Source organism: Chrysemys picta, unplaced genomic scaffold, assembly GCF_011386835.1.
Source record: "Chrysemys picta bellii isolate R12L10 unplaced genomic scaffold, ASM1138683v2 scaf56, whole genome shotgun sequence".
Classification (NCBI taxonomy): domain Eukaryota; kingdom Metazoa; phylum Chordata; order Testudines; family Emydidae; genus Chrysemys; species Chrysemys picta.
This window is the reverse complement of record NW_027052763.1, coordinates 87,780-101,355: the sequence shown is the minus strand read 5'-3', so window position 1 is coordinate 101,355 and position 13,576 is coordinate 87,780. Positions and strand designations below refer to the sequence as shown.

The 13,576-nt window shown below is 59.0% G+C and overlaps 1 protein-coding gene across 1 annotated transcript; it reads left to right on the top strand.

Moving 5' to 3' along the window:
• Window positions 1-2,643: 2,643 nt before the first annotated feature.
• On the top strand, window positions 2,644-7,149 carry LOC135977879 (uncharacterized). The gene is made up of 7 exons (XM_065579039.1): window positions 2,644-2,943; window positions 3,339-3,442; window positions 3,800-3,920; window positions 4,222-4,301; window positions 4,729-4,834; window positions 5,044-5,139; window positions 5,643-7,149. The coding sequence occupies exons 1-7, from the start codon at window positions 2,920-2,922 to the stop codon at window positions 5,868-5,870; spliced, it is 759 nt and encodes a 252-aa protein (XP_065435111.1). The 5' UTR covers window positions 2,644-2,919; the 3' UTR covers window positions 5,871-7,149.
• The last annotated feature ends 6,427 nt before the right edge of the window (window positions 7,150-13,576 follow it).

Here is a 13,576-nt window from a genome sequence, read left to right as displayed (position 1 = left end):
GTTTTCTCCTTTCTTTTTCCTGATTTTACTAGAAAACAGACGTCCCTGTTTAGAAGGTAAGAGCCTCCGAGAGGTTTGGAACCTGTTCAGTCTGATGCATCTGGCGCCAGCTGAATTCTAGGCATGGAAAACACTAGCTTAAGGTGGCCGAATTTTATTCCCCACCTGGGATTTTGTCCCTTAGAATCACTGGGGACATTAGGGTTTGTCCTTTTTGTTTTACCTTTTCCTCCATCCCTCCCTCCTTTCTCTTCATCTCTTACTTCTTTTGTCCTTTCCTCTGTTCCCCTCCCACCACCAGGAGGACTCTGTGTGTGTGTCGTGGGGAGTGCTCTGCAATGGGAACAGGGACAATTCTCCAACTTTGGGCAGTCGAGAGCCTGGGTGAGATAAGGGGCGTTAAAGCCCTTTGTAAAGGAGAAAGGGGAGTTTCATGGTGTTGAGCACCAAGGAATTCTAAACTTTGCTAAAACATCTAGTCTGCAGAAACCAGAAATGGTTGGGGCCACGTTGTAACCATTGTCTTTTTTAAAGCCCATTGAGGGATGTGAGTCCCACCCTTTTAGGTATCTGGGGTGCTGGGAGAAGAGAAGAGGTGCCTGTCTCCATTTTATGGCCTCAACAAACTAAGTGCTGTGCCCCAGTTCTTGTCAGAGATCCCTGAAAAAGAACGTCTTCCCATCCATTAACATACCTGGAAAGCTCCTGGAACTCCTTATTAAACAATCAGTTTGTCAGCACCTACAGGACAATTTGGTTCTTAGGACTAGTGAGCATGGACTTGTCAAGAACAAATCATTCCAAACCAATCCTAGCTCCTACTTTGGCAGGGTTACGGGCCTAGTGGAGGTGGGTAAACAGTAGATGTGATCCATCTTGGTGTTAATAAGGACATTCTCACAAGCAAACTAGGGAGATGTGGTCTAGATGCAATTAGTATAATATGTGTGCACAGATGGTTGAAAGCCCGCACTCCAACAGCCCAGAACCAAACACTCCTCCTCCTGGGCAGTGCGCTCTGACCTCTAATGGTCAGATGCTGCTTAGCACTGTCAGAGCAGCTTTTGCTGGGGGATTCTCCCAGCACTTTCCAATAGTGGGAAAGTATGAAATCCCCATTTGACTGCTGGGGACAGAGCCTAGAGCGGGGAGCAACTTACCCAAAGTCCCACAGGTCAATAGGAAACCAGCAATGGAACCCAGGAGTCCTGACTCCCAGTTCCCTGCTCCAGTCACTCCAGCGGAGCACACTCCCTGGTTGTAATTGCCAGCTATGGGAGGGAGTGTGCAGCAGTGGTTAGTGAAGGGGCCTGGAAATAAGGACTGCTGGGTCCCATCCCTGGCTCTGACACTTGGTGTGACCCTGAGCCAGTAGCTTCCCCACCCCAGGCCTGTTTCCCATCAGTAGGGTTGGGGTAGCAGCCCCTACAGACCAGGGGGGTTGGGAGGCTCCAGGAAGGTGTGTAAAGTGCCGGGATGTCAGGATCCCGGAGGTGCTGTCACCCCCGCATTAGGCCAGTGTTCTGCACCCCCTGCTGCTGGCTGAGTTTCTCTGTCCCTTGGCAATAAGATAGACTCTTGTTTTCACAGCCAGTCGATCGCCCAGTGCTATCCCCCTGCCTGCTGGCTGGGCAGGGTAACTCCTCAGGTCACCACCACCCTCTCCAGCCTGCCTTGGCTTTGGGGAGTGAGGAGGAGGGCGAGGGACGATACTGAACATCCTCCATCCATCGCTCCGTCAGCAGAGCAAGTGAGTGGCATTAGGGTTCCCCGTTGGCGTCCCCTGTCTGTCTGGGGAGAGGCAGAAAGAGGGGGAACTAATCTCTCCCAAAGGAGATTGGATTTGCAAACCGCCCCCAGGAGCCCCTCGCTCTCAGACCGGGGAGGGGCTTCTCCAGAGCCGTCTCCAGTGTGTTTGGAAAGGTCCCAGCAATGGGGCTCCCAACGCTTCCCTTGTGAGAGACCGTTCCCCAGGCTGAGCGTCTCTGAGCTGGGCCAGACCCTGTGAGCTGCTGAGCATGGAAATCAATGGGAAAGGCGGGGGTCCTGGCCTTGCTCTGCCTCGGGACTTTGACCTGGGGAATGGTTTCCCAGGAGAAGTCCAGACTCCTGGGTTCTGTTCCTTCTCTAGCCTGGGGGGGAGTGTGGCCTGGGACGGCAGGAGGGAGCTGCTTGTCCAAAGTGACTGAGCCCAGTGATGGAAAAGGAGGAGACTCCCCGGGCATTGCAGCCCCAGAGGTGACGAGGGGGAACGCTGGGAGCAGATCATGCAATGAACTCCTGCCAGTGCGTGTAGATTGCATTACATGCACCCCTGTGGGGGGAGGAGGAGCTGCTCTGGCTGGGGCAGGGATGGGGAGGGACCAAACAGGCTGGTTAGTGAGAGGCTGCCTTGACCCCAGACTCACGCCCGCTCCCCGCTCGGTTCCAGGGTGGCCAGGCTCCTGAGGATGTTCAGGAAGAAGGCTCTGCAGGTGGCCCCAGAGCCTGAGGGAAGCAGCTGCCATCTTCCCCGGGAGCAGAGCGGCCCCTCCGTCCCCACTGGCGGGGAAGGAGCTCCCGGCCAGGCCAGGAGGTGGAAGTGCCCAGTCTTCTGGCGGAGAAAACCCGCTCCCAGGGCAGGCGCCGAGGTGGGAGAGGCCAGGTCGAAATGGAGCTGGGCCAGGCTGCGTCTGGGCAGGCAGGACCCAGCGCAGGAGGGGAGCCGGGCAGAGTGACTCTGGGCCATGTTGTGTGGGCAGCAGCAGCCCCAGGAGCCCAGCCCTGATTCCCAGCAGGAGGCATCGCCCGGCCCGGTCAGTGAGGACCTTCCAGCCTCCCCAGGGCAGGAGGTGGAGGATCCCTGTCCCACCACCAGCAGCTCGGCCCGCTTCCCATGGGACAGCAGCAGTGCCTGGGACTCGGGCAGCAGCGAGGCCGATGGGCGCCGCAGCTTTGTTCCAGGTGAGGAGTCAGGCTGGGCTCAGGGAGAGGTGAGGGCGGGGCTGTGAACACCCTGGGCCCAGGCCCTCAATCAGTGCTATGGGGGCGGATCCCCAGCCCAGGGGTCTGGCCTGAGCCACATGAACCCCACTGACACTAGATGCTGCCACTTTGGTCCTCGGTGCTCCAGTTGGGGGAGGCACCTCCCAGGGAGTCCAGGACAGCGTGGGGGGGGTCTCTTTGCTATGGGCTCCTGCAGGAGTTGGGGGCTGAAGGCATCACTGAGACGGGGGAGTGTGGGGCCCGATCTGCCCTGGGTCCCGGAGGTGGGAAGGGGACACATTGCCCCAGCGTGCCCCTGTCCTTCCCCCGAGTGGCAGCAGGCGTCACCCTGTCCCCTTCTCTCCCTGGTGCAGGGACCGCCAGGGACTCAGGGGACGAGGAGGAGGAATGGGTGGACGTGGCCACAGAGGAGGCTGCTCTCAATAACAGCCGAGAGCAGCTCCAAGACGGAGAAAAGGTACAAACGTTCCCCAGCTGTGCTGGAACCGAGACTGTCCTGCCCCTTCCCAGCACCTGACCCCCTGCAGAGGGTCTTGTCCCTGATGATCCACCAGCCCTAATGGGGACCTTTCTCCTCCATGATCTGGGACCCCAGAGGTGGGGGTGTCTGTCACACACTAGCCGGGTCTCCTCCCCCCACAGGCACTGTCCCAGTTCCTGACCCTGCTTGTGGTGGAGTGGTGGGTGATTTGGACAATGGGCGGGTCCCCACTATCCCCCATTCAGGCCTGAGTCCTGCAGCTACTGTTTGGGGGCAGGGAGGTCCCTGGCTAACTGGCTCTCTCTCCCCTAACCCCACTCCTGGTGGGTGCAGGAGGAGGCCCAGCAGCTCGTGTTCCTGCACGCCATCCACCCCGCGTCTCGCTGCACAGCAGAGAGGGCAGGACACACTGGAGCCGCACTGCTGCAAGGCGGCTGTGGCGGAGAGGATTGTGGTGAGCGAGACACGGCGCCCAGAGGGAGGACAGAGACATGGGAGGGGCAGGGGTCTCCCCAGGCCAATGGATGGGGGATGGCTGGTGCTGGAGGGGCAGCTGAGGGCAGAGATTGCTGGGGCTGAAGACTGGGGAGAAGAGACGGGAGAAATTCAGAGAGTGGTCACTATTGGGCAGGAATCGGAGGAGTGGGGGGCAGGTGGGGGGATCCTGCTGGTTGTGTGGGGCCCTGGCTGTGTAATCTCCTCACTGGGAAGTGTCAGTGAGGCCCGAATCTCACACGCTCCTTTGGGTCTCACAGGAGCTCATTGAGGAGCTGCCTGATAACTCTCCACCCGGCGCCGTCCTCGCCAACTCCCTGATTGCTGTGGGCAACCTCAGGTACCGAGACCCGCCGGCCCGGTTCCCCTAACCCCAGTGCTGCTCAGGCCCAGGGCTGGGAGTCACTGCCCCTCCCACTCCCAGGTCACCGCCCAAGGGTGGCTCCTCTGGCAGAGGTGCGGGGAAGGTTCACTCTCTCCTGGCTGGGCTGTTCTTTTCACTCCAGTAACATTGCAACGGCTTTGCAATGGGGAGAGGCTCACACCCAGGATCAGATACAGGAGGGGCAGCAGGGTGCAGGGAACAGGGGCTATTCCTGCCCCGCCACTGTCTGTGTGAGAAACCTTGGCCTTGTCATTCCCTGGCTCGGTGCCTCAGTTTCCCTTCTTGCCAGCCTGTGCCTATTTCCCTGCAGTTTCACCTGCGTGTTGGTGCCAGTCCCATCCCCGTACTGCACAGTCTAATACCGGCTCCTCTCTCTTGCCAGCACCATGACACCTGCCCTGGAGCCAGAGCTGGAGACCCACCTCCTCCGAGCTGCCCTGCACGCCGTCTTCACCCTGGGCATGGAGAAGGACACCGCCCAAGTTCAGGTAGATCATGCTAAAGTCATGGATTGAAGAGCCAGCTGTCATCCTGCCATGAGTCCTTGCTAATTGCCTGCAGTGGGATGTGAAGGAGAGAGGCCAGGATATGTGTTTGGGGGTCTCACCAGTGCTTCCCAGAGACCCCACTTCCCATCCTGTGGCAAGTTTAGCCCCAGTTTCCCTAATTCTGACCCATGGCTCTCCCTTGCTTTCAGGATCTGCCTAGGGTCTTGCCAGACCTCCTGGACGCCATGCTGGGGAACCTGCTGGTAGAGTCCCCAGACACCGACAGGCTCCAGTACATCTTGGAGGTGAGCCCGATGAGAGGGGTGGGGGCAATTTTACCTTCACTCTTAGATCCATTTTCCAGTCTGTCCTCCTAGCCGGGCCCCCAGTGGGCATCCTTGGTCAGGGCAGTCAGTGCAATGCTTCCTTTCCCCACAGCACATTAACTACTGGATCATGTCCAGGGTGCCGCGAGAGAGAGCCAGGGCCGTTAAGAGCAGCACGGCCCTGCTCAGATTCACCATCACCCTCCCTGAGTTTGACATAAGTGACCTCTGACTGTGCTCCAGGTTCATGCCTCCCTGTCATCCTGGAGCAGCTGGGGAAGCAAGTCCTCATGGAGGGCCCTGTCCACAGCCCTGTGCTCCAGGCTTCCTTGGGGGCAGAGGAAATTAAGGGTCTGGCTCTAGCTCCTATCCTCTAGCATCTCCTGCAGAGGGGCTGAGGGGAAGGAGAGTCCTGGCCCGGGGGGACTGGGAGCTAACAGGAAAATGCTGATGGAGTCCCCTCTCCCTCTCCCGTCCATTAGAACTCAGCGGAATTCCCCAGGATGGGTCACCACATGGCACAGCTGGCTCTGTCCGTCAGTGACCCAGCCAAGGACATCAGCCGGCAGGCCAGGGAGGGGCTTTACCGGCTCTACCAGCTGCTGCTGCACCAGAGGGGTAAGGAACCCAGCTGGGAAATGGCACCCGCTAGAAGAGTGAGACTGGGACCCCAGCCAATTTCTCCGAGACTGACCCCGGCTGGAGGATGAGTCTCTCTATCACTTTCTGTGTTCCACACCACGCCCTGCAATTCTGTTGGGCCAGGCACGCAGCGAGGACTCTGCCCACTGTGCAGCCACCAATGGGATTGGAAGGACACAAGCCCTGCAACCAGAAGGACAAATGTGTGTGTCTCTCTCTCCCTGTCACCTACTCCCTCCTGGGGGAAACCCAGCAGCTGATGGGGGAAAAGATGAGCAGCTGCATTAGCCTCAGGAGATTGGGGCGGGGCCCAGGCCTCATTCCCATCCTGTGGCCATTCGCTGGCCTGGCACAAGGAGCCTGGTGGGGAATGAAAGGGAGAGCAGGTGCTCCTGGGAAGGGAGATGAATTCACCTCCATGAGCAGGAGCGAGCTAGCTTGTCCCCGGAGCAGCTCCACCCAGCTCTTTAGCCAGGTTAATTAATGACCAGCTTTGCTTTATCCCAGACTTACGTTCTTAGGACAGGGTGCTATCGCTCTTGGGAAGGGCAGGAGAGTCCCCCAAGTGCCCTCTGCGAGACTCTCCTGTCCCACAGGGCCGCACCCAATTCCTAGTGGTCTGGTGTCTGTGTCACCCGAGCCACCACCCAGAGTTGCTCCCATAACTGGCAGCCTGGGAGGCCAAGGACTGACGGGTGATGGCGTCTGACCAGGCAGGGCTGAGGCACATGGGCAGGGGACGCTTGTCCTGCTGCTGGCAAGGCTGGACCCCTTCTGGAGAGAACAGGAGGATTCAGTCAGCAGTAGGGTTACCATGTCTAATAAATAAAAAAAGAGGACCCTCCACGGGCCCTGACCCCGCCCATTTCCCCACCCCCTAGCCCCGCCCCAACTCCGCCCCTTCCCCGCCCTAACTCAGCCCCCTCCTCCCTCCCACTCCCAGCTATGGGGAAAGGGCTGCCCCAGCGCTACCGGCTTCACGGTTTGCCGGGCAGCCCCCAGACTCTGCGCCCCCGACTGGCGCTTCCTCAGCGCAGCTGGAGCCCGGGAAGGGAAGTGCCGGGCTGGCGGCTGGGGGTCCGGAGGCAGGGGGGGCTGCCCGAAGCCGGTAGCGCTGGCTCGGGCAGCTCGGCTCTTAAAGTCTGAGAGGGGAGGAGCGGAGCAGATCAGAGCAGCCGCGGGAGGGGAAGTGCCCGGCCGGCATTTTCCCGGACATGTTTGGCTTTTTGGCAATTCCCCCCGGACAGGCGTTTGATTGCCGAAAAGCAGGACATGTCCGGGAAAAACCGGACGTATGGTAACCCTAGTCAGCAGGGGCTGCCGATCCGTCCCATTCACCAGGGCTGCCATCCTGCGGCTTCAGCATTAGTGGCTGGGGTGACTTGGGGAAAGGTCTCAACCTCCCCACATCCCACTTCACTGCTGCCAGAATCCCTCCTGCTCCCCCCGCTACAGTCCCCTCCCTACCCAACCTGGGTGGGGCTGGAGGAGTGGGGTCTGAGAACTTGAGCTGTGGATTGGAGGTGGAACAGCTGTCAGGGGCACTGAGGGGGAAGTGGCAGGAGCTCCCCGTACAAGGAGGGGGGTTGCCACTGGAGGTCACTAGGAAGGACAACAAGACTCCATCCTGGGAATCAGGAGGGGGAATCCATCCCTCAGAGGTGGGCAGGGGCTGGGTGGAAATGCTGCTGATTCCAGGGGCCGTTAATCCCCCCTGATTCCTCGGAGGCGTCTGAGTCTCAGACAGGTTCTCGTTCCCTTGCAGCAGGACGACGACATGGCCAATGTGATGCGCCAGCTCCGTATCATGCGGCACTTGCGCCAGGTGCCCGAGGCGCTGCAGGGCCTGTGCCTCTGAGGCCACCAGCAACTCCCGCTCTCTGCTGCAGGTACTGCTCTGGCTCTCTGTAAATGGGGAGCTAGTGGAAGGGGAAATGGAGCCCCCTGGCACTCACAGAAACCCTCTCCCCTCTCTGTGGAGCAGGGTCCTTTCCTCTGCCCCCAAATTCCTTCATCTGGGACAGGAGCTCTTTCCCTCACACCCATTCCCCTCCCCCCTTTCCTTGATCTACCCCCATCCCATTCCCCCTGCGCCCAGGCAGAGCTCTGCCTGCCCCATATGGTGCAGAAAGGCCTGTGATATGCAGGGGGTCAGATTAGATGCTCTAACGGTCTCTTCTGCCCATAAAGTCTACTCATTTCTGAGAAACCGAGTGTAGCATTGGGAGCAGCCTCTGCTGTTTTACTGTCTAACCGGCTTGCTTCCTAGAATGAACACTCATTGAGCGGGGTGATCCACAGAGAGTAGCTCTGTGACATACTGGTGGAGGGTCTGCAAGGTCCATGGCCACCCCAGCCACCTCCACCTTGCCTGCCTCATGGGGGTTTGTGTCAGAGGACACCTTCTCCTTCTCCTTTCTTTCTAACTTCTTAGGGCCCTGGCCCCTCGTTCAGCCACTCAGCAATTTCCTAAGCAGGCCGTGTCTTTTGATGTGGCCTGCTTCTCTGCCCCCAAAACAAAGAACTCTTGCTCCCATCTTGGCATTAGGCCACGCTTGTACACTTTCTCATGCCCTTCTCCCTGGGCTAACCTTCTCAGCACAGCCCAGGCATGCTCTCCTTCTCTGCTCTTTTTGTCCATGGGCATAGCAGACCCTGGGTTGATTTCCCTTTGCAGGATCTCTCACAGGTATTGCTGCTGCTGCATCTGTAGCTCCACCTGCACTTCCTTCTGCGTCTGTTGGTTTTCTAGGAGCTGCTGGAGAAACCCCTAGATCTGCTTTGGCTGCTTAGCCAGTCCCTGGAACTGAAGTGGGAAATCCAGCGACCAGCTTGGTCCCTTGATACACCTGCTTGGGGGAGGGATAGCTCAGTGGTTTGAGCATTGGCCTGCTACACGCGGGGTTGTGAGCTCAATCCTTGAGGGGGCCATTTAGGGATCAGGGCAAAAAATTGTCTGGGGATTGGTCCTGCTTTTAGCAGGGGATTGGACTAGATGACCTCCGGAGGTCCCTTCCAACCCTGATATTCTATGATTCCTTCAGCAACCAAGACTTCCCTCACGGATCACAGGGGGAACTCAATCCTGCCAACTATGCTAATCATAAATGAATCTACTCATCGTTAGGTGCCCCCCGGCGGCCAGGCATGGCATCACAGCCCTCTCGCTGGGCTAGCGTCCCCCATCCATGGTCGCTCCAGCACCACGGCAGTTTCTCTGCCTGGTAACTCCGGCCAGGTCACCACCTTTAGTCCACCCTTCTGCGGCCCAGCTTGCCTCACACTAAAAGTCCAAAGAGGTCTTTCCACAGACAGAAGTCCTTCTGCCATCGCTGGGGCACTTGCTCAGCCTGTAGCCCCTTTGCTGGGCTTGGGAACCCTCTCCAGGTGCGTGTACGCCGCCTCCTCTGGGGCCGGTAGGGGAACCCAGTCCCACCCTGACATTGATAGCAGCCCAGGGCCCTGGACCCAACAGCTAGGTCTGCACCTTTCTCTTTGCTGCACTTTTCCAACCTCTCTTCTCAAGTTCCCCTCCAGGCTTTCCTTGCTGCTCTGAACTTCCTACCTCGTTCTCAATCCTGTTGCTACCCCAGCTGGGCTGTATCACCACTGAAGTCTGGCTCTTTAGGGGGGCGGATATGGTGCCTCTCAGTTCGGGCTCATTCTGTAATCAGCTTTCTGTGAGTGCCAGGGGGCTCCATTTCCCCTTCCACTAGCTCCCAATTTACAGAGAGCGAGAGCAGTACCTGCAGCAGGGAGCGGGAGTTGCTGGTGGCCTCAGAGGCACAGGCCCTGCAGCGCCTCAGGAACCTGGCGCAAGTGCCGCATGATACGGAGCTGGTGCATCACATTGGCCGTGACGTCCTCCTGCTGCAAGGGAACGAGAACCTGTCTGAGACTCAGACGCCTCCGAGGAATCAGGGGGGATTAACGGCCCCTGGAACCAGCAGCATTTCCACCCAGCCCCTGCCCATCTCTGAGGGATGGATTCCCCCTCCTGACCCCCAGGATGGAGTCTTGTTGTCCTTCCTAGTGACCTCCAGTGGCAACCCCCCTCCTTGTACGGGGAGCTCCTGCCACTTCCCCCGTCAGTGCCCCTGACAGCTGTTCCACCTCCAATCCACAGCTCAAGTTCTCAGACCCCTCTCCTCCAGCCCCACCCAGGTTGGGTAGGGAGGGAACTGTAGCGGGGGGTCAGGAGGGATTCTGGCAGCAGTGAAGTGGGATGTGGGGAGGTTGAGACCTTTCCCCAAGTCACCCCAGCCACTAATGCTGAAGCCGCAGGATGGCAGCCCTGGTGAATGGGACGGATCGGCAGCCCCTGCTGACTGAATCCTCCTGTTCTCTCCAGCAGGGCCGGCTTTAGGAAGGGCGGGGCCCAATTCGAACATTTTTGGCGGGGCCCCGGCAGGGATGACTAACAAAAAAAATAATGGGAAAAAAAGCCTTTAATTTCTTCCATGTATTATTTACTTTCCATAACTATATAAAAAATAAAATGATATATTCTGTACATTGCATCATATATGCTGTTGATCGGTTATTAATGAGCTCCATTTCACGTGTCTGGGTCGCCGCCACTCCCTGGGGGTGTGCTAGGGTGACCAGATGTCCTGATTTTATAGGGACAGTCCCGATTTTTGGGTCTTTTTCTTATAGGATCCTATTATCCCCCACCCCCTGTCCCGATTTTTCACACTTGCTGTCTGGTCACCCTAGTGGTGTGCACATGTGTGGGTCCCAGCTGCTCCCTGCCCCCCTCATTGAAGCAGGTGTGCAGGGTGACTGCCCTGGGAACTGCAGGGCACCAGTGGACATGGGGCTGGCTGGAGGCAGGGCAGGGGCTCACTGGAGGTAGGGTCTGGCTGCAGGCAGGGCAAGGGGTGCGGGGCTGGCTGGAGACAGGGGTGTGTGGGGCTGGCTGGCTTTGGGCAGGGCCGCAGGGGGGTGCGGCAGGGGTTGCCTGGAGACAGGGCAGGGGGTGCGGCAGAGGCTGGCTGTGGGCAGGGGGTGCAGGGCTGGCTGCAGGCAGGGCAGGGGGGCAGGGCTGGTGCGGGCAGAACAGGGGTGGCGGGGCTAGAGGTAGGGCAGGGGTGCAGCAGGGGCTGGCTGCGGACAGGGGGTGCAGGGCTGGCTGGAGACAGGGCTGGCTGCCTGCAGGGCAGGGGGTGCGGGCTGGTGCGGGGACGGGGTGCAGCAGAGGCAGCTTTAAATAGCCCCCGAGCCCCCCGCTATCCCAGGGCTCTGGGGGCTATTTAAAGGGCCCAGGGCTCCCCTGCTTCTACCGCCCCGGCCCTTTAAATAGCCGCAGGAGCCCTGGGGAAGCAGCGGGGCTCCAGTGGCTATTTAAAGGGCCGGGGCGGTAGAGGCAGCGGGAGTCCCGGACTTTTTAAATAGCCCCCAGAGCCCCACAGCCCTACCCCAGGGCTCCAGCAGTGGGGGTCTGGTGGCAATTTAAAGGGCCTGGGGCTCCGGCCCCTGCTGGGAGCCCTAGGTCCTTTAAATTGCCCCCTGGGGAAGCCGGACCACCCTGGTACAGCCACAGAGCCGCAGGGAGGGGAACCCTGAGGTGTGGGGGCTGGGTGGGTACTGGGAGTTCCTCCTGAAGGGACGGGGGTTGGCCAAGGTCACTCAGCCCCGGGGTGTGGGAGGGGGACAGGCTGAGGGCACTCAGAGCCCCAGGAAGTGGGGGGGGGGCGCTGAGGGGAGGGACTGGCCAGGGGCACTCAGAGCTCGGGGGAGGGGCTGTCCGGGGGGGAGGGCACTCACAGCCCCAGGAGGTGTGGGGGGAGGAGCACACAGGATTTCAGGAATTCCCTGGCAGTGAAGAGCTGCTGGCGGCAGGGAGGAGCCAGCCGTGACAATCCCCACTTGGGATCCCTGGCTGGGCTAGAGGGTATGGGGGCCCGTGGCCAAGCTGCAGCGGAAGGTGACCTGAAGAAAATGCCTCGGCCTCCAGCTAGGAAGGGCCTGGGCCAGACAATGACCCACCACGCAGTGTCCCAGCTCCCTGCCCCACACCTGTGGGGCACGGCCCCTCCTCTGTAGGGAGGTTGGCATGTACCTTAGTGCTGCTTCCTCCATCCCCAAAGGCCTCTCCCAGCCACTCTCTGGCAACCCCTGCCGTTCAGTATGCACATTACCCTGCTGTGACATACCGGGGGGGGGGAACCCCTCGGGGTTGGGGGGGCTGTCACACAGCTGGGCAATTTTACCCGGCTGGGCAGGAGTGACTGTCTCTCTGGAGCTGGAAAAAGCAACAGAGGGTCCTGTGGCACCTTTGAGACTAACAGAAGTACTGGGAGCATAAGCTTTCGTGGGTAAGAACCTCACTTCTTCAGATGCAAGTCTTGCATCTGAAGAAGTGAGGTTCTTACCCACGAAAGCTTATGCTCCCAGTACTTCTGTTAGTCTCAAAGGTGCCACAGGACCCTCTGTTGCTTTTTACAGATTCAGACTAACACGGCTACCCCTCTGATCTCTGGAGCTGGGGTCTCAGCCAAGGTGTCTCTCTGCCCTTCCCCCCAGTAGCGCCCCACATTGAGTTCCAGCCCCACATTCACACCCACAAGTGCTGGTGGGTTCCAATCCCAGCTGAACACGCCCACCCGGCCCTAGTGCAGAGCAGAAGGGCCCAGCGCTTCCCCACAGACCCTCTGGCTCTCCGAGCCCGCTCTTACCCATCACCGCAGCACGTCTGGCCCATGCTGAACGCTGCTGCTCTGTGCAGAGAGGCTGGCACTTCTCGCTTCTGCCGTACGAGGGGCAGGTGCTGCTACCGACTGCTCCCCCTAACCCCCGCCCTGCTGCGTTCTGGGGATGCTGCTCTGTTGTGGAGCTCTCAGGTGTCTTGAACTGGAATTTGTTTGGAGAGAAACTGCTAAGGAGCCTTATCAGCCCCGAGCAGAGAGTACCTGGGAGCCTGCCTGGGTCGGGCGGGTCTGGTACAGCCTCCCGCCAGATAAGGCTCTTCCCTGGACCTGCCACCCATTGGAATCTGGAACGATTCCCTCCGAGGTAACACCCGGGGCAGCCAGGGCAGGGCAGGGCACGGCCTGCTCCCCGGGAGCGTTAGGGCTTTCAGGAGTCAGAGGTGCCAGCGGAGCAGGTTGTACGTTAAAGCAGCGAAGGCAGTTGGGGGGCAGAGGAATTGGGTGCTTTGCCATTGCACTTGATCAGCTCAATTTGAAAATTCTTTCAAAGGAAATCCAGATGTATACATCTGACTGGGGTACATGTACACACATACACACGCACACTCACATGTGCACACACTCATGTGCACATACACGTACACGCATACATACACACATGTACACATACACATATGTACAGATGTACACATACACGCACACACGCTGTCCCTGGAGCGCCCCAGGATGCGACTGACGGGGTGGCTGGCTATTATGGAGGCAGAAGGGGGTTGGGAGAAAATAATCAAGAAGAACTTTTGCTGAAAATGCAAACCTAAGCTGGAAATCTGTGCAGGGCTGGGTCAGCGAAAATGATCTTTTGAGCTGTTCTTATTAACCGTGGTCCTGTACTTCCTGGTTTGCGTTGGACCCAGGCAGGAGACTGGGCTGCTCTGAGCTGTAGAAGCCATTGGAATGAGCCAGGTCGGAATGAGCCAGGCCCTCAGAGCCTTCTGTCACCAATCGCCCCAGCAGTCACTGATCCACACCAAACCACGTCCTTCCAGTCAGGCAGTTTCATATGCACACGTCAAACCCTTGGTTTGCCACTCAGACACCACGGTGATGGGCACAGTAAGGAC